The sequence below is a fragment of the Toxotes jaculatrix genome, chromosome 10 (assembly GCF_017976425.1).
Source record: "Toxotes jaculatrix isolate fToxJac2 chromosome 10, fToxJac2.pri, whole genome shotgun sequence".
NCBI lineage: Eukaryota > Metazoa > Chordata > Actinopteri > Toxotidae > Toxotes > Toxotes jaculatrix.
The window spans coordinates 17,038,009-17,065,989 of NC_054403.1; the positions used below are offsets into that span (position 1 = coordinate 17,038,009).

General features: G+C 40.1%; 1 protein-coding gene across 1 annotated transcript; it reads right to left on the reverse strand.

Annotated features, from left to right (window-relative positions):
• Positions 1 to 221: 221 nt before the first annotated feature.
• Positions 222 to 26,418, reverse strand: slc16a2 (solute carrier family 16 member 2). Its single transcript, XM_041048043.1, has 8 exons — positions 25,483 to 26,418; positions 24,909 to 25,372; positions 14,214 to 14,358; positions 13,105 to 13,603; positions 10,527 to 10,670; positions 8,798 to 9,026; positions 6,501 to 6,773; positions 222 to 6,397 (listed from the first exon to the last, which is right to left on the reverse strand). Exons 2-7 carry the CDS (start codon positions 25,336 to 25,338, stop codon positions 6,517 to 6,519), a joined length of 1,704 nt encoding a protein of 567 aa, XP_040903977.1. The 5' UTR covers positions 25,339 to 25,372; positions 25,483 to 26,418; the 3' UTR covers positions 222 to 6,397; positions 6,501 to 6,516.
• Between the last annotated feature and the right edge of the window lie 1,563 nt (positions 26,419 to 27,981).

Genomic DNA, 27,981 nt, shown 5'->3' on the forward strand with positions numbered 1-27,981 from the left:
ACATTTGAAGACATTCTGCGTGTCCCTAAACAGCAGCAGTGTATTACATTTCTCTTTTGAATGGCCACGACTTTATGCATTTAATGGAGTCTGGCGTTAATCTCCTACATGACTGCATGTCTAAAACACCTGAGCACCTGCAGCGTCTCATTTGGAAGTGGAGCAGTCGAGGACTGACAGCACACAGCCAACAAAAGAGGGACTGGCAATCACAGCATGGATTGTTTTCATATTACATCTTTATTGTTGGTTTAATAGAAAAAAGTGTGCCTCTTTTGATACAGATTCAAAATTACTTTGACAAAAACACAAAAAGTACATAAATCTTTCTAGCAGCATGACTTAATTTCAGATCTTGCAACGTCACTGGCCTTGTTAGAACGTTTCGTAAAATGACTAAAACAGAAATATGCATTTATATAAAAAGGTATAGCTTGTGGAGGGAGGACAGAAGCTCATAGCTTTAAGAAGTGAAGAGAGGCAATAGAGGTTTAACTGCAGCAACCTTACTGGAGGTTAGAGAAGGAAAGTTTAGTGGAGCCCTGCACTGAAATATTACTCATATTTCAATATGTAAGGCTGTGGGAAGGCCTGGGCTGAGAATTGCCCTGGGACCATACACACATGAATGAGAACATATCACCTACAAAAGTTAGAATATTTATGGCCGTGAAAACATGATGCTTACAGTCAAGATCATGAAAAATATGCAGTAATACAAGGTTTATGGAACATATGGAGCATATAAAGGTCTATACATTATTCAAAGTGAGACCAAAAGCAATAAAAAAGTTACTTCACAAAAACTGAAAATGATGACTGGTACTGGCAATAGCATTGAAAACATATTCTGGCAGGAAGTGATCCACGCCAGTCTTTGAGGTGTTGACTTTTTGCGTCATGTCTCAGCTTTATAACATATAGACCTTCAGCTATCCTTCTTCACATATTGTTTGTTTGTGTGGTTACAGGCTGAGGAAAAGCACAGCAATTAAACAGTAAGCAAAGATAGAGGTCAGAGGAAAGGTGAAATGGCACATTGGAGAGCAGAGGAAAATCTAATGAGTTGAGACTGCGTAGCCAGGTTCAGTTGGAAGAGAATGCTAAGTGAAATGAAGCTGTACTGGAATAAAATATTACAAACTTGATTTAAAAAAAAAAAAGTAAATATGAGATTGTTATATTAGAGACTGTTAATACATGCAGCTGATTTTAGTTCATGTGACCTGTTTTGCACTTGTTTTGGAAGAATGTAATAACAAGGAAACTGAATCATGCCTTCTAGCCTATCATCTTTCTGTAAGACAGGGTTTACTATAAGCCTGTCCTTATTTATGTGTGGCTGAATGTGGCGACTGTGCCTCTCTGTTGCTCTGACCTGCATACTGTATGCCACAGGCAAGCACCGTTACATGAAGAAACCCGAGCAAAGCCACTTGAGCATTTATTCCATTTCCTTGATATCAGATGTCAGTTTTCTTCACTAGATTGGTCATTGTCAGCACTAGTTGGACATTTGGTTGAACAAAAACTCTTACTAGTCACTCTTTTTCAGCAACTAGCGGCAATTTTGTCTAACAGGTTCCAACAGAAGCCTCACTAGTGATGCCAGGCACCGAACTAGTAGCACCAAAATCCGAAAAAGTCTGACTAGTTAACTAGTAAGCTGCAAAAGCTCTGACATTTTAACTAGTAGCGCCTGTTCACCTCACCAGCTTACTACTGACCTATAATTTAGTGTGACAGCCAAAAAGCCTACTAGTTAACTGGTGATGGCAAAAATGCTCAAGAGTGAACTAGTTAAAGCCTCTTTTGACTTTAGTGAAACTAGTGAAAGCCAAACAGTTCACTAGTCACACTAGATGTGCGGAATGTTACTGAGCGTGTGTAAGTGATCATGTGCACGCTACTAGTGAAATGCCGCAACTCTCAAACCTGTTCGCTACTGAAATTTTATCACCTCACTAGTTGAACAAGTTCTGTGAAGTTTTGACCGTTTTGACTTTCAGGAAAACAAAAAAAAGTCCAAAAACAGCTCAAACACATTCTAATTATAAAAATAAAGTCTTAAAAACAATATGTAAAACAAGTAGTACTGTTAGTAGTATGTAGTTTATGTAACATACAAGGGGCTCTAGTGTAGGTTTAGCTATTCCTGAAACTACTGCAGGCTACAACTCTGAGCACTACAGGAGAAAAATGCAAACTGCAAAAAGTCCAATTAAACATTCATCATTTGGAGTTTGACATGTTCAGACTTCGGAAAGTGAAGCGGTCGCAGGAAGTGGACTGTGAGCCCCAGAATGCTGCATAGATGACAAGACTTTGGCAAGTCAAACACTGGTTCAGCAGACACCATAAAACCATTCAGATGTATTGTATCATTCTTTATGCATTCAGCTCCTTCACCTTTATGTATTATTTTAAATCTGAACTAACTGAGCAGTTCTTCTTTTTCCAGTAGTCATTGAATTGTATCTTTAAAACATAAACTACTAAAAATCAGTTACTAAAAACAATAAAACAGTTCATGGTTAATCAAAAACCATTACAAAGTATATAAAGTACATATGTTGATACATGTCAGTTTATCTACAGTAGGCTAATAAAAACTAGCACTCATCTGGTTCTAACCAGAATCTGGATTAGACTCTGGTGAATTTAATAAAGGAGACTGTTTAGAAAGATCCAGGACCAATAATGACTGTAAGAAGTCACATTAAGATCTGAAAAATTCACTGCATAGGCTTTGCAGCTGTGTCTCAAATCTGGCAGCAAGTTCTGGTTCTAGTGTATCTGTTCAGTAACTGTAAGGCAGATTTGTTTTGTTTCTAAATTGACAATACTGCTGTGACTCAAATGTCTTGCTTTCAGTCCTTATCTCTTCTTAAGGAATAATGCGTTTTAGAAAATGACAGTGACGGTATGCTGCTAGCTAACAAGGTGACGACATATTCAACACAAACATATGGAAACAAAATATCAGTTCACAGTTAGAAAAAAAGCACAAAAATTAAACAATTCTAGTAAATCTTTTTGAGACCAATACATTTCGTGCATAGAAACACAATCAGCCTTTTGCAGCTGTTGTTAACTAAAAGGCTGAGGTTCTCCAGAATGGCTGCCAGAGGGAAAGTCCTCTGTCGACTTGTTATTCAGTCATTCATTTGCTAGATTCCGAAACTTTAGTGACATAGGCCTCTAGTTTGGCAGCCAAAAACTAGTGCAACTTGTCAGTAACACCCAACACTACACCTTCACTGGGGCAGTAACAGAAGTTTAAGTTAGTGCTGTGCAAACCAGCAGAATATGGACTTTAGTTACCACGTTACTTGTTTATCTTATTTCTGTAAAGAAGTCATCTTTAGATTGAGGGTGAATGCAGTCCAGATAACTAAAAATCAGGCTATTAGACTACTGAAGCTTTATGCAGTTCTGCATGTCAAGAAAGCCCCTCCTGCAACCTCCATAACAAAAATTACTAAAATTTACAACAAATTTCACAGCTATCCATTGTTTATTAGGCAAGAATATGCTGATTAGTTAAGTAACGCAAAATGGAAATTAAATACTGTAAACTAGTTATTTGAAAGTGACAAGATTTGCAGATTAAATTGGGTTCAGTGTTTAATCATATTACTCTGCAGAAGCTTTACATTCAGGCTAATGTGATCTGGTATGTTTTGAAGATGATGAATCTCAAAAGTGAACTCAAAATGGACTAATTGATAATATTATCAAGTTGAATTGTGATTACAATTATGGTATTGGTTAGCTTATTTAGCTGGTACATGGGCAGCTCATGCAGCCCATTATTTTATTTACCCCCATCTTTTTTTGTGTCTTAAGCAGCTACAAATAGCATCAACAACTGTGCTGCCAAGACAGTTTAACAGTGCCTCGGTCAAATTAGAGGCCCATGTTTTTGCTTTCAAACATGCTTTACACTCTTTAACGACCTATGTGTCTCCATTGCTTAAGGTTAAGTGTCTCATCTAACTTTAGGTATGAATCTTAGACATTTAAATAACTGCATTATTCAATTACAGACATTGAAAACAGGCTGTGATAACAAGGATCTATAGTAAATGACAACAAGCAGTTTTGCAGGAAGAGGTAAGAGAGGACAGGAATGATGAGGAACAAAAAACAACAGAGTGAATGGATTTGAAGGCAAAAAACAGATGGAAGGATAAATCTCTAAATTGATTACGCACCAAGTGTTGGATCACAGGGAATGGAAGTTTGACATTTCCACAGTTTTGTGGTACTTATAAGGTTTTGGAGGAAGCAAGGTTGATTGAAAACAGGCGTTTGGCAGCTTTCTGGTTTTTGAGATTTTGACTGTAACAACAAACCATTACACAGAACAGCGAAATTAAGTCAATGAAGAATGTCAGCGTGTTCAGCTAAACTGTTGAGGATTGATTGACCATTGAGGTATAGGTGTATGTTTCCTATTCAGAACTGTTTGTCCTATAGTATAACCCCCCAGAAACTACACTCAGCAGTGAGGTTTGTGCAGTTTTTAGGGCCTGAAGTGTTGAAACCGATTGAATAATGGCAGTGAAAGCAATGGGGGGAATTGATAGAAAGGAATACCAGCTTAACACTAGGCCATTTCCTTTTACCAGCCCCCCCCCCTGCTACTGAGTTATGAATATAACCACAGAGTGTAACTCAAACCCCAAATCCTCCAACAGTAAATTATTGCAGCTCTACTTCACATCTGTTCATTAAAGTCCATTGTTCAGGTGAACTTGTGATCTAAGAGTGCAGAGGTACATGGTCCAGGTGTTTATGAAACCTAACAGTAACTGCAAACTGTCCTCTTGAGGGGATACCTCAGTGAGGCTGTGACATTTTGTTACTTCTAACACAGTGAGTGAGGGCCTCATGACGAGACCAAACTAAAGCAGCAAATTGATTGGTTTATCTGTGAGACGGCCTGATGATGGCTTGGGCCATTTGGCAGTTTTAATCTTAGTAGTCTCCTCTTATCAACAGATTGTAACATAGTAGTTTCATATTTCATAACTGCCTCTACTATCAAAATGCAGATGCAGAGGTGCCGTACAAATACACACACATACACTCACACACACATTCACACAGGAAAAGCTTTTTTTTTTTTTTCCCAAAAAAAAGATACAAAAATGCCTTTTGTTAATATGATGAAAATCAACGCTACCAACAGCCTTGAATCTCCCATTAGGACTGCATGATTCCAACTTTTTCCACTTAAACGAGTATACAGTGTGCACACTACCAAACTATTTGTTAATTGTTTCTCAAAGTCATAACAAACACAGTTTATGTGGATTTGTCTAGCACCCTGCTAAAGCTTTAAAAGGCTAATAAAAACTGTTTCTTGGAAAACACAAAAGCTAAAAGTTAAGGCTGACTCATGAGAAGACCTTGTATCAACTGTAGTGTTTAGTTTCGGTGACTGAGGCAGGAGATGCACAGCTCTCATGGCTCACCTCTTTTAACTTTGACTGCATAAGTTTCCCTGCCAAGCACTGCAAAATTACTGACCTGTATTAAAATTGTGAAGAAAAAATAAAAATAAAAAATCGAACACACTAGGGTTCATGGCATATGAATCAGTGGAATCAACAACTGCCACAACCCCTCCCATGCAGGCAGGCTAGCAGAGTAGTTGAAGTAATTTTTCTTTAGTTTTAGGCCCTGGCTGTGAGTACAGTGTGGTACAGTGTGCGGTTGAGTTGAGGTGATTGTGTCTGGTGGCTGATCTCTTTTACTTCCTGTGACATTTGCAACAGATACGTATGTTTCTCTTATAGCTGTCACAGCAGAAAATGGTTGAATAGAGTAAAGCAAACCTGCATTATGCTGAAAAAAGCATAATGCACAATTTCTTTACTACATAAAGAAATTGTGAATTTATCCCTTCACTAGTTTCTATTTTATATGCCTCTTTATCTTAACAGTGTGTTTATGTGAAATCTAAAAACAAAGCACAGCCATTTTAGTCATAAATCTGACTCTGCTAAATATTTATGATTGCTAATACATATATGTATAGTCATAAATTTTGTGAAGTCAGTAACTACCACTGTCAGCTAAAATCTCTTAATTTCTTTCCTCTTGGAGGCATGTGTTACTACAGAGTCACCACTGATAAAACAATCCTAGTTGAGACTGTGTTGTGCTTATCCTCCTTAAACGTTTCCACCATCCTACCCTGAAGTTTTGCTTTTTGTCCTCTCTGTAGCCAGAATGCCCTTTTCAACTTCTCTCCACATGAAAATAACAAACAGCCAATGTGGGCCAGGAGGGGTTAAAGGTCAGCCAATAGGAAGTTCATGGTTGAGAGCTCTGGTTGGGAGAGGGGCAATCTATTGATGAGAAAAGGTGCTGGTGGGCTGAATCCCTGGAAAAAAAGGCAAAAGGAAAGTAAACATAAGGAGAAACGTGAATTTAAATTTCAGGTGCACATACATGACATGTGCTTAATATGTGTAAATGTATGCAACCTTTGTACGGTGCAACTCAGATGTGTGTCTCTACGTCAGTATAGCCAGGCAGGATGTCTCCATTGGAGCAGCTCTTGACCTCCTCCGCTGGTGGAGCAGTGGGCAACATGTGGGTAGTTGTGGACGTCTCCTCTGGTGACGCTGCTCCCGGACTTTGCTGGAGCCTGGAGTGTATCAGGGGCACAAAGAACAGCACCACGCCCCCCACCATAGGAGGCACCCCAGCCAAAGAAAAGGCCACCGTGTAGTTCCCAAAGTAATCATGTAGGAGACCTAGGAGACAGTGGTGGCACAGGGAAACATATAATGTTATCATGTCTTCCCTCAAAGAACAATCCCACTGAAACACAATATCTATTCAACAGAGTCCTTGATGTCATCAGTGAGAGACAGGCATCACATTTACTTTTTTCCCCAGGTTAGATGAGAAGATCAATAACATGTCTGTAAAGTAAAGGTCGCAAGTGAGTATCTGACCACTTGTAGCGTGATGCAGCAGTATTTTAACATGCAGAAACTGTTTTTGTTTGTACCATGCATACATGCATGTGTGCACATATATGTACAACAGCACATGGGCAACATGATTCACTTTTGAATAATAATCTGTAGGTTTAAAGTGGAGCTCTATTTTATGACAGAAATCAGTTTACCCATCAGCACAGCACTTCTGGGCAGCATCTCGTGTTATACAATATACTGTAGCCAGTTACAGTTGGTCGGCACAGTTTTTAGTAGATACAGGCAAGATGGTACCATAGTCTTAGTATCAGCCTTTTTTTAGATTTCTGTTTTTGTATGCACAAAGCAAATGTAATGTATTAGTTACACCTAGGTGCTGGAAGGCCTAATTTTGAACTTTGGCTGAACTTTCCTTCCAAGCTTTAACGCTAAGCTAGGCGAACCATGTCTTGGCCACAGCTCTGTGCAGGCATGGGAGTTATATCAATTTTCTCATCTAAAGATTGAGGACAAAGTGAATAACTAAGATAAGTTCTATTATAAACTAATCACATGTGGTGACACAAGATATGGCTAAAATAATTCTGTCATATTCAGTTTGATAGAAATGAGTTTTCAAATTTTTGCTTCATCTTTAAATATCTGAGATTATTTAGGTCCATACTGCCCTCAACAGCAGACGTCAACAAAGAGATTGTACAACTACTACAATACAGCACTAAAACCTCACCCTGTCTCTATGTATATCTACATCCTATGTTTATCCACATGAGCTAAAGCAAACAAACTATACCTACAGCACAGTGATAAAGCAAGGTCAACAAGTTTAACACAGAGCCTGTGACATGAGAGCAGTGAGAAGGGTGTGCACTTACATAAGTAACCTGTTACATTATACATTCTTGCTCATGAACTGCACAGATTGTACAGAACAACAAATGATGTTGATGCAATGACTCGTACAGACTTCGAGGAGCCTAGCAACCTTTGTTTTGGATGTAGAGTAAATTTATGTTTTTAATATCAAATAAAATTCAGCAGAATTTCCCTGTGAAGTAAATTATATATATACTACACATTATAATAGTCAGCATCAGGTCAGTTACACATTTTGTTTTACTACAGGAGATAAAGTATACATTTATATTTAATCAGAAGGGAAACTGGAACCAGATGCCAAATGAAGGCACTTTCCTGCAATTTATGTCTAAATGCACATCTTTGTGTGCAGAAACAAACAGTGGAATGAGTTGGCTGTGTAGTCTCTTAGAGTGGCGTCCCACATGCACTGGATGCCATAAGTCCTAGAAGTTACTGATATACACCAATTTTCTGTCAACCAACTAATTGACTAATTGCTTCAGCTCTAGTATACTACATCATCTGGGATATTCCTGTTTTGACATAGCTTTAGATGTGCAATTATATCAATATACTGCTTCCTTTAAAGGTTTAGTGTGAAACAGAAATCACCATTTGTTGTTTTGCTAATTGAGAGTCTGCCGATGAATTTAACAACTGGTCAACATGAGTGTGCATCTAGACAATTACATCAAACCATTGACATCAACCGCCATATGCTGAGCTGGAGACTGCCTGCCTGCAGCTGACTAAAAGCCCAAACCTCTCTAAATACAAGTACAACATTATTTTTCAATCCTTGTAGAACAGTTTTTCTCTGCTAATATCAACTTATTGTGCGCTCTCACTGCCAACATTCTGAAGTCAGTGAAAGGAGCCAGATCACTGTGAGTTCCCTCCAGAATACACAGTATAAATCAGTGCTATGCTTTGAAAAACAGGACCAAAAAAAAAAGAGAGAGCATGTTTCTCACCAGCAATGGGTGGACCTGCTGTCATGGGAAGAGCCATGAGGCCTAGAAGGTAACCTATGGCCTGCGAGGCCTGCATGGGCCCAACCAGCTCGAATGCTATGGGAGCCATAATGGTGAGGAAGCACCCATCACACAGCCCCAGGAACACACACACAACCACCAAGCCCTCAAACACCAAGCACTGAGGAATCATCATGGACATCAGGCCCAGGGCAATGAAGGACACCACCTGAAACAGACAACGAGAACAAGAGCTTTCAGTGTCTCTGTTCATTTTATATTGTACTGAAAACCAAATTAGTGTTTGTTTGTGCCCTCATTTCTTCAATACAACCACAAGTACTGGTGGTAAATAAGTAAATAAGGGCAAAATATACGGCCTGTTAGTTGGCTCATAAGCTATCCTTGTTGTCCTTGCTTGTAGAGCAACAGAGAAGATCCTCTAGCTTGATTAAGACCGACACATTTAAGTTGGAAAAAATGTGATATAAATGAGCAGGATCTGGTACAGGCCAACGTGCTGAAAAGTGCTGAAAATATTTTCCCTGCCATGAAAATGACTGCAGTATTATAAATTATCAACAGTGCTGATATTTCTTAGATTACAGTAGTTGCTATTTTTCCTTAAATTTGTAAAGCTTTAGTTTGAAGGAAGCTGGTACTATACAACTGTAATATACAACTGAGCAATATTTCGACATCTCAGTCACATTATCTGTTCCATAGGCTGGTAGATAGGTAGGTATTTATATCTGCTGTGAGCTTTTCTTTCCTGCTGTAGAAGGCTGCCTGCAAATATAAACAGGGATCTGATTATTAATACTATGAAGTGTGAAGGAGGGTTCTGTTCCTTTCACAAATACTATATTGTACAAGACAGCAACTCTTAAAGATACAGTGAGTGTTCAACTGTAGGTGAAAGAAAGGAACAAGCCTTTCAGTTTGTAAATCACAAAGATAAAGTCACTGTGTTTATTTATGACAACAGGAGAGAAATTATTGAGCAGCACACTATAAACACGTTCTCAGTTTCTAACAGAAAACATGATCTCTGCATGATCTAAATGTCTAATAGTGCCAAAGGGATATTATAACATATATTATTTTAGTGTGCTAATAGCACACAGTATGGCAAATTTTAAAGGTTTTTATATTTTATGCTGAACTAAATGCTTAATTAACAACATGCAGAGGGAGTGTGGTGGTGCTGACCAAAACAGCCAATGGGTTGCCTGCATTCAGTAGAAATTGCGTACAAATACAACAGCAAGAAGTGGCAAATCCTGTTTGTATTCTCCTCTCAAAGTGCTCTGAGCTGCTTTTCCCCCTTCCATTCACTCAGGGCTGAATCTTCCCAGCCATTATGGGTAATTCTTGTGGCAACAACAACGTTCCTTTTCTTCTTCTTGTTCCTTTTCTTCACACTTCTTGTTCCGTAATTGTGTGCAAATTAGCATCTGAGTTATGATTATCTGCAGCCTAATAAGCCTTTAATGACACTGAATCACTCAGATTGCAAATAAAAATATCTAATGTTCAGTCTAGTAACATTAAATAACCATTCTGATAGAATAATATTAAACAAATATTGGGTCAGTGTGATAATACAGTCTGTGTGCCAGATTACACAGTGTCTGAAAAAAAGAGCCTTAAAACACAAATGTTAATAGTTAACTCCAGGTCTTATATTTCAGGTTAAAGTAAATGTGCAGATGTGTTATTTCCTCACCTGCATGTAGATCTTTTGAACACCTGGAATGAGGTCTCCAATCTTGCCAAAAGCAAGGCGTCCAACCCCAGATGAAGCTCCTATGCACACCAGGAGCACCCAGTCCTTCTCGGTCTCCTTGAACTGCTCCTTCACAAAGTTAATCTGAGACATGAAAAGAAAAACAGGCATGGTGTTGTGTGAGATTTGGCTGTTTGTAACAGTGGATAATGTGATTGTGCTGCATAGGAAACACTCCAGAAGCTGCTTATAGTGGATGAGCTAACAAAAATAACACAAAACCTGATGGTGAACTTTTTCAGATGTTTTTGTGCTTTTTGTGCCTAAGAAGTCAATGAACTCAGCAAATGGGTGTGCATTTGGTGGAGTGGCAGAATTGTCCATCCATAACCCCAAAGCCTCAGCCTCACAATAACAAAATGTCTTCATCCACAGACCATTGGAATAGCAGGACAGGAAGACCCAACGCATATAGGTCAGACCCTCCCACTCCCCTGACCCCCAATTCAGATCCAAAACATGAAACCGCCCTCTGAAGTCTTTCCTGAGCATGCTGGTCCTTGTGAAATATTTGCTCTGCTTTGAAGGGCTCTACATTCATCAATGGCCATAGGATAGGCATGTTTAGGGATACAGAGAGGCCATACAGGAGAGGTTTCCTGAGGTGGTTGAGCCAATACAAAGGCCGGGGCTGTGTTTACATCTGGGCTCGAGCCTGAAACAACAGGCCTGACAGAGGGAGGCCGGAGCTGGAACATCCGACATCTGGATAGAGGGAGATCAACTTCACAGCTCCACGGTGCAGCTTTACACTTCATCTTCATCCTTCACTATCTCACTATCTCACACCACAGTCGGACATAGTTTGTGTGCAGATTTTGCAAATATGCTCTGGCTTTCTGTACTCCTTCACAGAATGCAAAGCTGCTGACTTTGGTCTGACTTATTTTTTTGATCACGATGTTATTAAAGTCACATTTAGTCACATATTTTTGCAGTCAAAAATAATGTCAGTGCTATTTTAAATTTACTGTCAAAAGTTTTTTTGTAATTAAAGAAAAACAAGGTGTTTTGGGAAATATCAGAAACACTCCTTTTCCTCTCAGACCCTGGAGGCGTTTGTCTGTGTTTGACTGACAGCAGTTGGCAGGCTGAGCCCCAGCAGGGGTATAAGAGACAAGCAAATTTGCATTGTAGTTGATATGCCATGGACAGCGTGTAGTCAGGAGTGGTACTGAAGAGTTATGACCACACCAGCATCTAAAAAGTGTTATTTGCGTGTGAGCTGTGCAGCTAATTAGCTATCCACTCCGCAACCTGAAGTTAGCAGGGCACTTTTTCTCAGTTAATGTTTTTTTAGTGGCTCATTTAACAAGATAAGCTGCAGAACAAGTCGTGTTCATGTGGAGAAAGCTAATGTGCGGTGTTGTTCAAAGTCTGTGGCTCTTGCGTTGCATAGCAGGCTGCTGTAGCTGATAGACGAGGTTACTGATTTATACAAACATGTCATAATATAAAGTTATTTTGTAGAGGTAACAGAGAGCTAATGGTATTAATGCAAAGCCTGGGGGCACTGTCATGGAACAATAAAATATGAAATAGAATTCTCTCCCTTTGGTTTAAGATGTTTTTAAGAAGTAATTTACAGAGCAGATATGAATGCTCAAGCAGAAAAGATATCAAATTTAATTTCACTTAGCTCTGTCATCAGAAACCTGGCAGCTGACAGTCAGTCACGGCAGTTATTCTCACGAACCCTGATCTCTGACTAGATAGAAACAAGTCAGATCTTCAGCTTCCACCACTCATTTAGTATGCATTCCACTGCCTTCTACCCGAGGCCCACAGAAAATAGAATAGAATAGCCTTTATTGTCATTGAACAGTGTCCAACGAAATTACAGTGGCACTTCTCTCTAAGGTGCTTATGTGTAATAAATACAAAAAGAAAAGAAAAAAATATATCTATAAAGATAAAAATATGAAGTAGAAAAATCAAAGGTGTCTCTGAGTATATACATATGTACAAGAAGAATGGCAGGATGACCTTTGTATCTTGTAAATAAAAGGCATTAAACCACCCACGGTGCAACAGTATGGCTCTGACATCAGTCTCCCTCCCTCTATACCTCTCTATGTTTCCTAAGTCAGCTGAGGGACATCATTTTCAGGCACATGATCATACAACTCAGACTAATCAACACCATAATGTTGTTTATCTAACCTTGTAATATCAATAAAATGGTCAGTCACATACCAAAAATACCCAAGAACTTTATGGTATGTATTGTGTTATGTATCCCATATTAGGCATTGCTTTAGCACAGCTGAGATGGACAGAAGACTGTAAAGTACACAAAGCTTAGTATCTACATACAATCTTCCATTAACATCTATCAAATATAAACAAAGTATAGCATAGCTAGCTGATTTCACACTTACGATATGCAAGAAAGTAAGACAGAGGGCTTGAACTTTTTTGAAGATATCTGTACAGTCTTGAGTTTAGTTAACCTAATTTAAGTAAGAGACACACAACATGTAATTTGACTACAAGCATATCCATGACACGTTCTTACCAGATGGACATATGGCACAAAGTAGCCCAATACAGCTGTGGCTACTCCAAACGCCCACACCCGGTATGTCACGATGTGAAACACACGCAGGTTGAAGTATTTCCTAAGCCCAGGCAGAACCCTGCTCCACATGCTGCCTCCCTCAGCTGTAGCCCCTGGCTGGATTTGCGGCTCAGCAGGGCCCGGACCCATGCCCGGTGGTCCCATGCCTCCTCCAGCAGGCAGTAGAGGCTTGAACGTCAGCGCCAGCACGGCCTGGACCAGCATGAAGATGCTGAGGATCTGGAAGGTTCTGCTGAGGCCCAGAGGTTCCACCACCTTGTTGAGGAAAACTGGGAGGCCCATGGAGAACAGGCTGGCACCGGCTGTCACCATGCCGTTGGCCAGGCCAAGACGCTGGCGGAAGTAGTGGCCGAGGATGACCAATGAGGGCTGGAAGGCAAAGGACGAGCCACAGCCAAATAGTATGCCATATGTGAAATAACGAAGGGAGAGGGAGCTGCAATAAAAGAGAAAGAGGAAAAGGAAGAGTAAAGTAACAAAAAAAGAAAGAGAGGAAGAGAAAACAGGAAATAGTGTTGATAAGATGTTGAACAGGAGCAACAGAACAAGCAGCAGGACAAGCCGTAAAAAGATGATTAGACGACTTCGTTTAGTGAAAGGCATGCCATGTAACAGAGAGTGACAAAATCATCAAATAGCATTCAAATAGCATGAAATTGTGACATAAGCCTTACAAAGCCTTGCCCATACAAAATAATGAGTTGATATTTTTCTTGTTGTTGTTGTGTAAAATAGCCATACATGAATGTCACCACCAGCTACTGGATTAGGAAACACAGTTGCAACTTGAGAAACAGGTTGAAAGTCTTTACTGGTGTGTAGCTGATGGATTATTTTTTTCATCCAGATGGTTAGAGACTTTGAAAATTCCGGGAATTCCATCAGGATTCCACTAAGTGTTATTAAAAAAATCCTCTAGGCTTTTTCCAACAATGCTGGGTATTTATTTTTCAGAAAAAAAGTGAAGCCTAACAGTAGCTCTGTGACTGAAATTTAATGATAATAAATCAGCGGTGTGAAAAAGTGATAAATAAACACTAGCTTACTTTGCAAAGGATGAACTGAGCAACCCTATAAAAGCCAACAGTGCTCCGCTGACAGCTGTCTTCCTACAGCCAAAGCGGTCTGTGAACATGCTGACCACAGGTGAACAAAAGAAGATCATGCCCATGGCAAGGGCCCCGACCCAAGCTGCAGAGGAAGAGGAGAGGGGAGATAATTCATCATTAGTAAAGTGGAAATGCTAAGAGTTGTAGCTATCACCTAGAATATGTATAAGACAATCTTAAGCCTGTTTGTATATAATGCAAGGCTCAAATTCTATGTGACGGTATGAAAGATGAACAGGATACAACTGTGTGAGAAAGAACTGACATAAAGACAATGAGGAGGAACTTATTCTCTTTCCTGCATGGAAACAATAATCTTTCAACAATGTCTGTAGTTCCTTTCCACATCATATGTAGCTGGAGGATTTGCCTTTATTACTTCTTACTGTAACACAGTAAAAGAACTGTAGTTTATGTACAACCAAACTTGAAACTGAAAGTAAGAAACAAAAACGTGTTATAGGAGAAAGATGAAAAAACAAAACTTTTTAAATAATTTTAGAATGTATCTTTTCTTTTTATGGCATATGGAAATAATGATCCGAAAATTAAAAAGGCATCATCAGACCGCAACGAGGACTTTATGCCTAAGTCTCTGCCCTTGTACACGAGTCTTCTTGTTTGGCTTCACTTCTGTGACTGTTTGCACATGTGCTTCCTGTGATCTCATTGGAGGTCACAGTCAAAAGTAAATGTGTGCTTTGCATTGAGTTTTGTACTTAAATTACTCTGTGGGCATTTCATGACTCAGGCAACAACATGAATACATCCATACTTCCCTCTGCAACACCCCACCATCTGATGTGATTTGCTCTTAATATAAATTTATGTGACTTTGCTCTTCTTTGTGTCTACAAGATTTCTCATGGCGATTAAGCAGATTAAAAAGTGGATCAAAGTGGACAGTTCTGGCCTGTGATGTAACATCCATCCAGTGTTAAAATATAACGAGCCAGAACTCTCCAACAGAGACACTGCGTACCCTGAAATGCAAACAAACAAATGTCTGGGTCTGGTGTCCTGGGGAGCAAAGGTAGCTTTAATGTCTGCCGTGGTGTCTGGGCTGTGGGTCACACTGATCTAACAGCTCAATGAGAATGAGACCAGAGCGACTGGGAAACAGGTGGATTGACTGATTTACCTACTTACACAGACGTACATACAGCTACACACACAAAACATTCAGGGTGAGCGCTACAGCATTATAACAACAGTGTTTGTTGTGGAGGTCTTCTTCTGTATTATACATGGTGTATACATCTATTGGTACATAGTGTACACTATAAAGTCAATTTCTGTACAGTTTAAGGGTGGGACTGCACCTCAGCCTCCCTACAATTTCTTTATCCAAATTAATTTCATGAACTCTTCTCAACAAAATGTTCAGGGTTTCATCTTGAGACTCATCATTGACAGAAAACACTTTATAGCTCTAGGTAAAAGCATCACATCTCAGGGTATGTAACATATACCTATATCCTCAAGTTAATTTAAACATGTCCAGCAGTAAAATAGGTTAATGCTTTATGGTTGTTCTTCATTGGCCTCCAAACATTTCTCCACCTATACATAAATACATATACCACTGGTGGAGAAATCAGTGGCAATGTTGCATGAGATCAGATTAACCCACTTTACTTAATAAGCCAGAGAGTTGTGGTTTGGCTTCCCCTAAGCACCTTAGCATTATAATTGCAACATACTGCACCAATGAGCACCAATGAGTGCTAAGAACTACTCTCTTAAGGAACTCGGTATGCTTTAGTGTGTGTCAGAGCATCTAATGCTGTCTGTAACCCTCTACCCAACACCTTTCTGGGGTTGCAACCACCACTGAGAGTGGTTAACAGAACCACAGCAAACTAGAAATCACTCAAAAGAGTGCCAACTTAGTCCAACAATTTCTCAGGTTAGAGCTACTTTACTGTGTATGGGACAAAACAAGTGGCACACGGTCAAAAATAAAACATACAGCCCTAAAATTTAATGACATATATACATAGCTCCAAAAGTTAATCACCCAAAAACTGGGCTCAGCTCAAAACCCCTGACAGAATCAGGTCAATTTTAGTTTGGGTTGCAGACCTCTGGTGCCTGCAGTCTCAGAAATTAATGGCCACAGTCTTACATGCTTCTGCTACTGGGATCACTTTTGCCTTCACTGGTATTTCTCCAGCTTCTCATATTCCTTTTTACTTACAGTGCTCTCACTTCAGGCCACTCAATCCATCTCCAGCACCACTTTCTGTTCCTTGTCCATTACCGCATGTCCAGCTGGAAGAACCCCAGGATCTTAATACTGTCATTCTCAGTTAGCCATTGTGGCGTCTCCAATATCAACAAGTGCTGCTATATGTATGCATGCTACTTCCGCCTGTATTTTGCACTCTTACTTAGCGGTTCATACTTGGCAGCCATGTATCTGGCAGAGATGTAAAATGGTTTACATTAAATCAGGTTGGTCAGTGTGGTCCTATGAATCCCGGATAACTAATCTTTCCATCAGTAGCTTGTGCCGTATGCTTTTTCCATATGCTCTTTCAGTAATGTTTCATCTTTGGCTCTAGATGTGTCTGCATTTTATATGTTACTGCACAGCCCTATTCTGTGCAGAATAACACATTTATTTCTTTAACAGAACAACTGGGTTGTTAGAATAAGCAATAACAGCTACTCTGGCTGAACAGACAAAAAAGACACAAACTTCAATTTCAGCAAAAGAAAATTCAAGGACTATATGTCATATATGGAATAAAGTTGTAACTGACAGCACTATTGCTTCACACCAAGGATGGAGATAAAATAACAAAAATCATGGATCACCTCTCAGCCAAGACTGTTACTTCACCTTTGTGGTCTTTCCCTGGTTGAATAAACTGTTGGAAATGGGACCACAGAGAACAGAAAGGCAAAAAAGGGCAGACAGAATATTACTAAGAACTAGGAAGTGCTGACTAAGCTCAAGGCTTACTCTCAACCCAGCTTCCACAGAGCCCCGTGTCTCTTCAGGAACTGGAGATAGTAATCTGGCTCTGAGGCAATATGATAACTCGAGTACCAGTAGTACAAGAATTACAGCAGTCTTAGTTGGTTGTTGTCATGTTACAAGAAATTATTCAGTTACTTTTTCTAAAGCCTGTTTCCATAGGTTCTTGACTGGACCAAGGGTAAACTCTGCAATGTGAATTGTACTGTATACTGTATGTCACTTAAAGCAAAACAAAGCATGTGTAATGTGCAATCAGTGGCTTACAAAACTGCAGCCCCTTGTCTCTTTCCTCCATTCTCTTTTCTGGCCAACACAACCACCAAACCCCCATTTTCTTCTGCCCTGGCACAAGCAAAGGTCTGTGAATAGACTGAGAGGAGTGTACTCATTAGAGACGATTAGGTCTGAACACTTTCAAATAAAAGAAAAAGAACACAGCGAGGGAGACAGAAGCAAAGTGAAAAGATGTGAAGTGTGTGTGTGTGTGTGTGTGTGGTGCTGGGGAGGGGGCTTAACAACAATCCCGCTCTTTACATGATGGATGCAGTCTGACAGCAAGAGAGAGACAAAGAGACTCTATAGGACCCATCTGTACATTGCTGGAACAAACTTCTTGGAGCAAAGAAACGCTGTTAGATTTTTAAAGAGGCCCTGTCATTTAATGCATCAATAGATTAACCAAGGTTACTTAGCTTATCCTGTATTAGGCAGTACAGGCTTGTATACATACACACAAGATAACTGTAAGTTGTGGATATCTGTGTTCTTTGTTTTGTGTACTATATACGGTATACGGCATATATGTGTGTGTGTGTGTTTGTGTGTGTGTGTGTGTGTGTGTGTGTGTGTGTGTGTGTGTGTGTGTGTGTATAAATATAGTAAATATGTCATGTTGTTTTATGGCTGAGTGAAACCAAATCAAGTTAGAATAATATTCATGCCATATTGTATTTCTACACAAGCTTTGACATGTAGCTATTTTGACTGCACTGCGTCATGAGTACATAGCTGAAACTGATCCCAGATGAATATCTTAATAAATATCTTGCATGCCAAACAAACCAGCTTTTCTATTGTTGTGAGTGAGGCATTCATGTCATTCAGGTATTCTCACTCTGTTCAGTACTTACATTTACATGGCTGTCATGGAACAATTTCCTCAACACTGCGGTTACATAAATGGAGCCAAAGATTAAGTTCACAGAGACTGCCGCAGTTGTTTACCACAGTAGCAGCTACAGTGCAGGAACAAAGAATTTGGACAGTGACACCATAGTTGTTGTGTTGGCCCTGTACTCCGGGACATTGGATTGGAAATGAAACAATGAGGCCAAAGTGCCAAATTTCAGCTTCAATTTGTGGGTGTTAACATTCACATGAGATGAACAAGAGTAGGATTTATATCTGTTTAGTCCCTCAAACAGCAAGTAAAGGAAGAAGTTCTTTCAAAGAAAACTGTTCACAGTATGCTCTGTGGATTATCCTGAGTAACAAAGACATTGTTTCTGGAAATACATGCAACTGCTGACTTTTTCAATGCTCTGAGCAGTGCCAACAAAATGTTATTTACTTCAGATGTACTGGGTGGCAGCAGAGACACATGTCTACAAACTTGGCCAAATAAAACCAATACTATCTGAATAGAAAGATGCCACTGCATTAAATAGGAAACAATATTTTTTGGGGGGAATTGGAACCAGCCCTTTAAAGTTGAAAGAAATCCACATAATCGTTGTTTTGTTTCAAATCCAATGTGCCAAAACAATCAAAAACAAATGACTGTCCAAATGCTTTCTGACCGCAGTGTTTGTGCCTAAAACAATTTCCCAGACACACAGGGAGGAAATATTCAATCTGCTAAACAATACAACATATTGTGTTTGAAACTGTCTTGGGTACTCACAGTTAAAGTAACAATAGCCGTACATATTTTTGCAACATTAACTGGAAACGCAAAGGTACAAGACTAGACCTGGTACGGAAGCTCATTCTCTCAAGGCCACATGAAATGCCCTTAGCAGGTGCTAGGGGTGGACAATGTGCTGTTGTATGATATACATGACAATTTAAACTGAAAAAGACATAGTAAACAGACAGTGGTATTACACTGTAGGAATCTTTCAACATTAGACATTAGGTAGCTTTAATATTTCCATGGTGCATTATTAACAAGTGGGCCTAGTAGCAAACTAAGTAATTCCTCACCAGGTCACAGCCAAACTTAGCCTTCCTAAATGTATATCACTGGCTGTACCCTTTACAGAGTAAAGGATAAGGGCAGGATCTTCATTCTGAGAGATTCCGCTTAGAAAAACAAAGAAAAGCAAAACAAGCCACTTGATAAGTACTTAATAACCTGCTTAAAAAGCAGGTTTTTACTATACAATGAAGTCAGTGTCCCTCATATTTTCAACAAAGCAGAGCAACATAATGAGCTACCAGTAATGACAAGGGTATTGTATACATAAAGCCTTGTCTTAGCTTTGGTTTCTTTACTGGCTAGTTACCATAGAGTAAATCAGGTCAGACTGTTTGTGGAGTACACTGGGTGTAAGACAGTGTTTTCAAACAACTCAGCCCCAGTCACTCTATGTGTCTGACAGCAGTAATCTCTGGATGGGATACTCCACAAGTTGTTTACTTGATACAACTCATTAACAATCAGCAGTTAATTCAAATGTTTACTAGTTACGTCATGCTCCGATCTAACACTATGCAAACCACGTGTGTTGACACTATTAATTATTCAATATAGAGAGTATGTATTGATTTATATTGGATACGTTTTGCAAAGAGTTCAGTGTAGCACCACAGTTTGATTTATCTGCCTAAACTGGGCTTCACTCCCAGTTTCTCCACTCCCTTGTCGCGGCAATCGAGACTTTGCCTTCTCTCTCTGTCACTTTTTCTATGTGCACCTGCTGGAAAACTGCCTAGAAACAAATGTATTAACTTTATTGATGAACCCACATTCAACCAGAACAGTTCATCGCAGTGTTTGAACTTCTGTGTAAACCTGCTTGTGTGTGGAGCCTTTAGAGACTCTGATCTGACTTGAACCCATTCCCCTGCCCTCTGGAATGCCAAAAATGCCACAGTACTCCCTGATCTGCCAACCTGGGATTTCCAGCTACCCTGGAGATGCTGAAGAAATCTGGGGCAGCGGAGCTCCAATCCAGCATTACACTTGAACACAGCGGTATGTTGGAGAAGTTTGCTTGTGACAGCACAGACACCTGTTTGAAATCTTGGCCAGAATGTTCTGTTTACTGAGTTGATATTTGGCATTTGGGAAATGTCAGCCGCTGAATGTTGAACAAATTTGATATGATGAAAGATTAATTTATTACCACTGCTGTTTTATGATTCCAAGGCGGACACCAATACCCCTGCTCATTAGGACCTACTAACTATGCTAGATATGAGTAAATATAAGTAAAGCTTCAACACAGATGTTTCAAAGTGATATTGATACAGTTTGACAGTTTGAACAACGATTTGAACACACCTGAACACATACCAATCTCTGCTTAGTTTTACTTGTATGTTACCACTGTTAGTGCGGTCACTATGAGCTATTCTGAAGCACTGTGTATAATTTAGTGTGTGTCGATGTGTAACTGTGGCACAGAGGTCCTTGTAGCCTTCAGATGTCTTTCCATTTTCCAACATGTGGTTTTAGAAGGCTGGTTTCCTTTATGCAAGCCTAGGCCTATGAGCCTGTTTGTGGTATGTGCATGTCATTTGTACATTATCAGTGTATTTTCAATATTTAATGGGAAACCAAAGAAGAGTTGAATTGAGGGCACTACTTCAGTTCTGAGAAGAACAGAAGAAGCCTCTTGGATAAGAAGTGAAACCTCTTTAAGATCTACAACCCAGTCCAGTTGCCCTCGATTTAACCCCTCTTGGATAATCATGACCTGGATGACTAAGAATCTTTTAATGGACAGACACTGAATGGAAAACTTTCTTAACGCCCAGCTTCTGCTGTAAGTAAGATTTATTCCCTGTCCACTTCAGACTGATGTTAGAGTGGGAAGAAAAATTCCTTTACTGATGGAGCAGTGTTACCAATAGAGCTTGAGTTACACCAATCTTGCCTTGATGTCTCTGAACAAGGCACCAAAAAAAAAAAAAAAAAAAAACCCAGAAATAAATTTGACAGTAACTTCTGAACCAAAATAGGACACTATATGTTGGGGTGAGCCCAACTCTGTTTCTTTGTCTCATCACAGTCTTCCCACTAATCTGTCTCACACTAGTGGCATATAGATGGAAATCATTTCAGGGATCAATAAAAAATTCATCACTTGCTCACTCAGTCTCTTTCTTCTGCCCCCCACACATTCCCAGTTTTGCAAACTCTGCAACAGCAGAAACAGTGCTGCAGCCTGAACTTCTCTCCCACATTCGCCGCACCCATGTTCAGTCGCACATCCCCTCACAAGGGGCTCACTCCCCACTGACTATAAAAGCACCACTGTTGTTGTTTTTAATTTGAAAAGAATGTTATGTTGGATCCTTGCACTCAGTACACACCTTGACATTCCAGCATTTCTGTTCATGTGACCACAACAGGGATGAAACCTCTGACTGTGCCATGCTGCAATCAAGCAAAACAACACCATCTGCAACCCATAATCCACTCACCTCTCCTTCTTTACTTTCTTTTATTCACAAAACGTTTTTAAAAATCCCCCACCTTGTTACTCCTGAGCTATTTTGAAAATCTCTTGTTTACCCCTCAAGGCTTAATAAATACCCAGCATAAACAAGCTCGATATAAAGACCTAATGGTAATCTCTAATCAAGATTTAATCACATCCTAGTCTTTTCTTGTCTCCTCCTCAGCTTATGGTCCTGTGTGTGGTTTTTTTTTTTTGTTTAGCCCTTATAACATGTTGTTTCAAGATGCTGTGCACATGTGAATTTAGCTTTTACTGACTGCACTCTCTCATACCGGATAGTTCAAAAGGAGCCTTTATGACTGTGACTATTGTAGTTAAGCTGTTCCCTTTCTGTTTTCTTTTGTTGCTGAGGGGAAAAGGTCAGAACTCAGCTTGCTTACTTAAAGGGGAAATGTGTTAGCGCTGGCCAACTGTCGAATTCATACTCCATACAAACAGGGGGCAGCATATTACCATAAAGTTGGGGTTCCCACCCCTATTGTACGAAACAAGGAAATGCATTTGTGCATTTTGCCCCTCCACCCTACTACTGTGGACACTACAGTGACTCACAATCACCCCTTGGGGTACAAAGCGGTATTACAAGACGGGGCGAGCGTGCTAACTTCAGTCAGTAGATATCCCTGCAAGAGAGTACGTAGACATCTTTGACATAACGTCGAAACTGTTATTTTTTCGTGTTCTGTTTATAATCTCAATTCATTTTTGAATGTTTCAAACAAATACTTGCATATTGTCCCTTTAATCCTTTCACATGTCATAACAACTAAGAATTCAAGCTGAGGAACAGCTGGAGGAGAAATCCTTCACAAGGCAAAATAGGGTGAAAAACAACTTAAATACCTTGATAGCAACTGCCCTCTGTTGCAACATATAGAGACTATCTCTGGCAACATATAGAGACTATCTCTGGTTTCCCATGACTCTTCAAAAGGATCAACCAGTCACACTGTATCTGTTTTCAGGCCTAACATGTTCGTGGTTCTCAGGCTTTCTAGCACACAAAACCTGAACGTAATGTGATGCTTTGTTGCCCTGCCCACAGTCACAGCGGTTTCCTCAATATAAATTAAAGATGACAAGGTGCAAGATACCATTAATGATGTTCAATTGAGCTTACATAAACAACTCAAATAAGCCTGATCATTTCTGAGCTTTTGGTTTATTTTCGCGACCGTTTCTTAACTGTCTTTATGTCTCGATAATAATAAAGGGTTGAATTTGTTCCAGGGAACAGTCTTAGAACCATAATCCCTTCCCACATCCTGACCTTAACCTTTGCTGGTGATTGTGGAACTTGACAGGAAGTTCAGAAAAATATCCACTCCTGTTACATGCTACTCCCCTCCTCAAAAAAACATTTCTTTCCACTAAAATCTGGATCAGTGCACTGCTTTACACCAGCTCCCATTCAATTAGAACTAGCAGTCTGCTCAAGGGGAGGGTCTGTCCCATTTCCCACGTAATTATTGTTTTATACAGTGCTTAAGGCCAAAACAAGAGACCTGGGCTCTAACATGTAACACCATGAAGGGACCGAACCTCTGGAGATCCGAACCTCAGAAGTGCTCCAGACACAAAAGCAAGAAAATGTCTGTTTGTTATCAACTATACACGGATCCTCAGTGGATTCAGGGTCTTTGTTCCATGGTTTTTAAACTTTATCTAGAGACTAATTTATTTGAATAAAACAAGACTGAACTGCCTCATTCCTTTAAAGTGACATCAGTGATTTCTATATTAAGATGGATTTCTTTGTCTGCTTTCCATCCTGCCTCCCCCAATACAAGCATCCAGTAAATAAAGAAAAATTATTTTAACATAAACCAGTGAAAGCTTGTGATATAATCATCAAGAAATTATTTAAACTGAAGCATGTAGGGAGACAGACGGGTGAACACTGGCCTTATTCTGGTCATGCTTGCCAGAGTCAACAGCATCTTTATTGTGTCACAATTAATATCCATTCCTGGAATTAAATTATCATGAAGTCTTTTTAGCTTTTTATGTATTATATGTGGCAGAAATGTCCTCGGGTGTGAATCTGGTATAAGAGCTTTTTCACATGTCACCCCTCTCCCTCAGTCTGTCCTTTGTGTAACTGTAAATAGTAAGAGAAAACCCCCAAATAAAGAGAAATAATAGATGAAATGTTAAATATTTCACAGTCTTTGGAACATTTAGGGGTAGGGGCTGTCTTTTTTTTAATGTCTCACTTTGTAAAAGTTACTTTTACTTTTTACTACTGATTATACTTCTCAAGGACAGTATGCTCACAGGTTTACAGAGTGTTCAAATGTCTGTGGTATTATTTTTTTCCCCAAAACTTTCAGCCTTTTGGGGAAAGCCTTTTGGGGAAAGACACGTGGCCCGTTTGATAAAGTGTGAAATGGATTTGCTGCAGCTGGTTAATAACGTTAGAATAACAGTGGTGTTAATGAATAGATAGCAAGTACACTGTTGGTCAGTTGAAAGCCAGTTAATCATTTAACATCAGTGATGGTGCTCTCCAAAACACACAGTTCAAACAGGGGGTAAGGGACATTTTCAGAATGCATGAACACTCAGCAATAAACAAAAATAATGTAGACTTTAAATGTACTGGAGAAGAACATATGTCATTTGACACTATGTTAGTGTGCCACTTTAAGGGCAGGGTAAACTCACTTGAACTCTGAGCTGACCCACATCTTTTTTAGACTGATGTATGTGTGTGACTATAAATCCTGAACTGCTCTTATGCTGAGGTTACTTAAATTGAGATGTCATGTTTTTTTCATGCTGATGTTCTTTCCTATGATAAGCACCCAGTGGAGACACAAGTTTATCACCTTTTAATTTTTCACATCAGTGACTTCAAAAAAGCGTGCATCCAGGACAAAATGTACATCTGTCCACCAGTTGATGTGTTGTTTCATCTCAGCTCACCTCAGCAGACAGTATGGTACTCACCCACTTTGAACTGAGACGTCTTGTCGTTTACATCAGCGTGATCCTTCACCAGCATCGTATGCAGGATGCCGAAAGAGTTTTGAATCCCGAAGATCGACCCGTTGCACCAGGTTGCAGCAAGGACCACCAGCCAGCCGTAACCTCCTTCGGGTGGCACGAATCCGGCTCCGTGGCCGTGCCTCTCCACTTGGACCCCCGCCTCGGAATCAGAAGCCGTGGAGAGGGGCGGTTTGCACCCGGCCTCGATCAGCTGCATGGTGCTGTCTTCCTGCACGATTCTGCACTCGCTGCCCGCCGCCTGATCATCCTTGCCCCTGTCTGCTTCTTGGGGAGCATCTCTCGGCTCCATCTGGGGATCTGCAGCCGGCTGCTCCGTCCGGCACTCTCCGCTGGACGGCTGCGCTTGATTGTCTAAGCCGTTGATCCCCATGCTGTCTGGTCTGTTGGTGAGGTTACTGTGGGATCTTGGCGCACATGCATGAGATATAGGTCACTGTCATAAGAGCACCGATTTGAATAACAGATTTGATTGGCTCTCTGTCACAATGTGCGAGACGGACGGTTCTTTACTGACCCTTACGCGCTGCTTGTTGACCAGGTCTGAGCGTCAACTTCAGCGAATGAACTCCAACCTGCAGACGTTAAATTTGTCATTCTGGTCGGAGGTCTGTCTTTTTCCAGGAATTAGCAGGCACCGCCTATTTCTCCTTTCAATGCGAGTCCGTATTTCCAGGAACAGCCTATAGAGACTAACACCATGTATTTACTTATGTTGGCTTCTTTCCCTGCTCGGTGCCAAATGCGGCTCATCAACCTGTGAAAACGTCCGCTCAACCCCGACACCGTTTCGTCCCGTTACGCAGTCCGCACACGGTTCGCAGCATCCCGCGGTGGCAAAAGAAACGATCAGGCGCTCCTCCTCTTTCATCTGCTATCTCTACACGGTTTAAATGTGAAATAGGTAGGCCCGTGTCGGTCCCGGAGGCTGTCTCGGCTCCTAAGTGTCAACACAACTACGGCCGTCATTCAACCGCTCGCCCCCGCCTCCGTGCCCGGCGGATGGACGGTTGGAACCAATGGTGGGGCTTCCGTACAGTTATGGTGCAGTGGTGGGACGAGTTTATACTTCGCGTCTCATCGGATTTACGTAAAGACCCGAGTATCTATCGGACTGGACCGGTAGTTAACCGCTGTCGGAGACGTTCGTTACAAACGTTTCTTCGGACAAGGCAGGTTTATAAGAGAAGCGAGCATGTAGTTACACTCACTGTTTTCATCATGGAGGGAGAGGGTTATGCTGCCGTTTACTTCCATCCAGCCGCTAAAGATGTCTCTCTACACTTGACGTTGAATATCTTCATCTTCCTTTGTGTTCTACTTTGGTTTCATTGACAAATGACGATTAGAGGCTGTAAGCTGTAACTTTACCGTTATTGTGATGACAGATTATCTAGACACGAATAAACAAGATAGTTCAGTCGCTGCTGCTTTAACTACTCGCGTGTTTTAATGGTTTCACCGCCCCATGTACAGTACCTGATATTTCCTGTACATACTGCGCCGAGAGTTAAAGGCTGTTTACAGGTTCCCGCCCATTTCTGGTATAACTCCAGCCAAGGTGGGTTTCTGATCTCCAGTGTCTTAGTATGTCCCAAATCGAGAGCTGGAAAGTAACTAAATAGGCTATATTTACTATACTTATACTCGAGCATTTCCATTTTGTGCTACTTTACACCTCTGCTTCACTACATTTCAGTGGAGAATGTGGTACTTTTTACTCCATTGCAGTTATGTGACAGCAGTGATGGCAGAAGTATTCAGATCCTTTACTAAAGTAAAAGCAATACCATAGTGTATATACTCTAATTAGTAGTAAAGGTCCTGCATTCAAAATATAACTAAAGCATAAGTGCATAATATTCTGAGCAAAATAAAGTACTGTTTATGCAGAACAGGCCAGTATTAGTTGCATACTATTAGTTAAAAAGTACATTTTTCTTTGAAATGTAGCAGAGTAAAATAATAAAGTAGCATAAAATTAAACAACTCAAGTGCCTCTATACTGTATTTTAAGTACTGTATTTTAGTAAATGTTACTTACAGTCAGTGATCTGTAGTTACTAGTTACTTTGCAGTATACTTTTGCAATACAAAAAACAGTAAAAGTACAGAAGTGTTAATAATGCAGAAAGTTTTATTTCTGTAATAACGCATCATATTTTATAAACCAATGAAATATTTTGTATGTGAAATCTCATACAGTCTCATTTTATAGGCTAAGATCAGGCTAGGATGGTTATTATTTCTTTTCTGAACATGTAGGTCAACTGTACAGTTTCCAAACAAAAGCTGCTCTGCCTGTACTGACTCATTCTTATGAGCTGGGGGTGGGGTAGGGGGACAGAGAGAGAGAGTCTCCATGCAGCAATAATTAAAGGGAATGATTTTCATCCTTGAGCAGAGTTTTCAAGTGAGTGAGCGACAAAAACACCTGCTCAAGCAGAAACTGCATTATAATCCACTGGAATGTGACTTGTATATACCATGTTACGGTTACAACGTTCCTAAAATGTTTAACCGCACATCAACATTTTGATCTAAAAATGCAGATACCTTTAATCTTTTTTAGTCTCTTGTACAGTGTGTTTTTTACATCATTTCTGCCCATTTTTGTGGTCGAAAAATAAATCAAGTGAGCCTATTCACCAGCCCATTATATTCAAATAGATAACTTAAAGTAGGCAAGAACCACTGTTAGATATTTCCCAGACATTCTCCATAGAATTTCTGTTGTTTCTTTCTTTCTTTCTTTCTTTCTTTCTTTATCTGGCCAATTGAGAGTAGAAGACAATAACAAGCATTTACCACTAAGGGGAGCTACAACTCTGTGTTAAGGGTTGTTCAGGATTTCAAGCACATGAGCAAGGTTGGAGAGTACCCAATAATTACATTTGCTGTAGTAATCCTAAGAGAGCTTTTCCTAACATATTCAAGGTTCAGTTTATTCATCCATAAAATCATGAAAATCTTAGCTCTCCCATTCCAATCAACCAGAGCTGACAGTACATAAAAG

What these genes read in the sequence shown, in the direction of transcription:
- slc16a2 (XM_041048043.1), bottom strand. Translation starts at nt 25,338, where the DNA reads ATGGGGATCAACGGCTTAGACAATCAAGCGCAGCCGTCCAGCGGAGAG. An exon ending in TTGTGCCATATGTCCATCTG is followed by an intron (nt 10,671 to 13,104) that starts GTAAGAACGTGT and finishes TTCATGTCTCAG; the next exon opens with ATTAACTTTGTGAAGGAGCA. An exon ending in AGCAGGTCCACCCATTGCTG is followed by an intron (nt 6,774 to 8,797) that starts GTGAGAAACATG and finishes ACTGTCTCCTAG; the next exon opens with GTCTCCTACATGATTACTTT.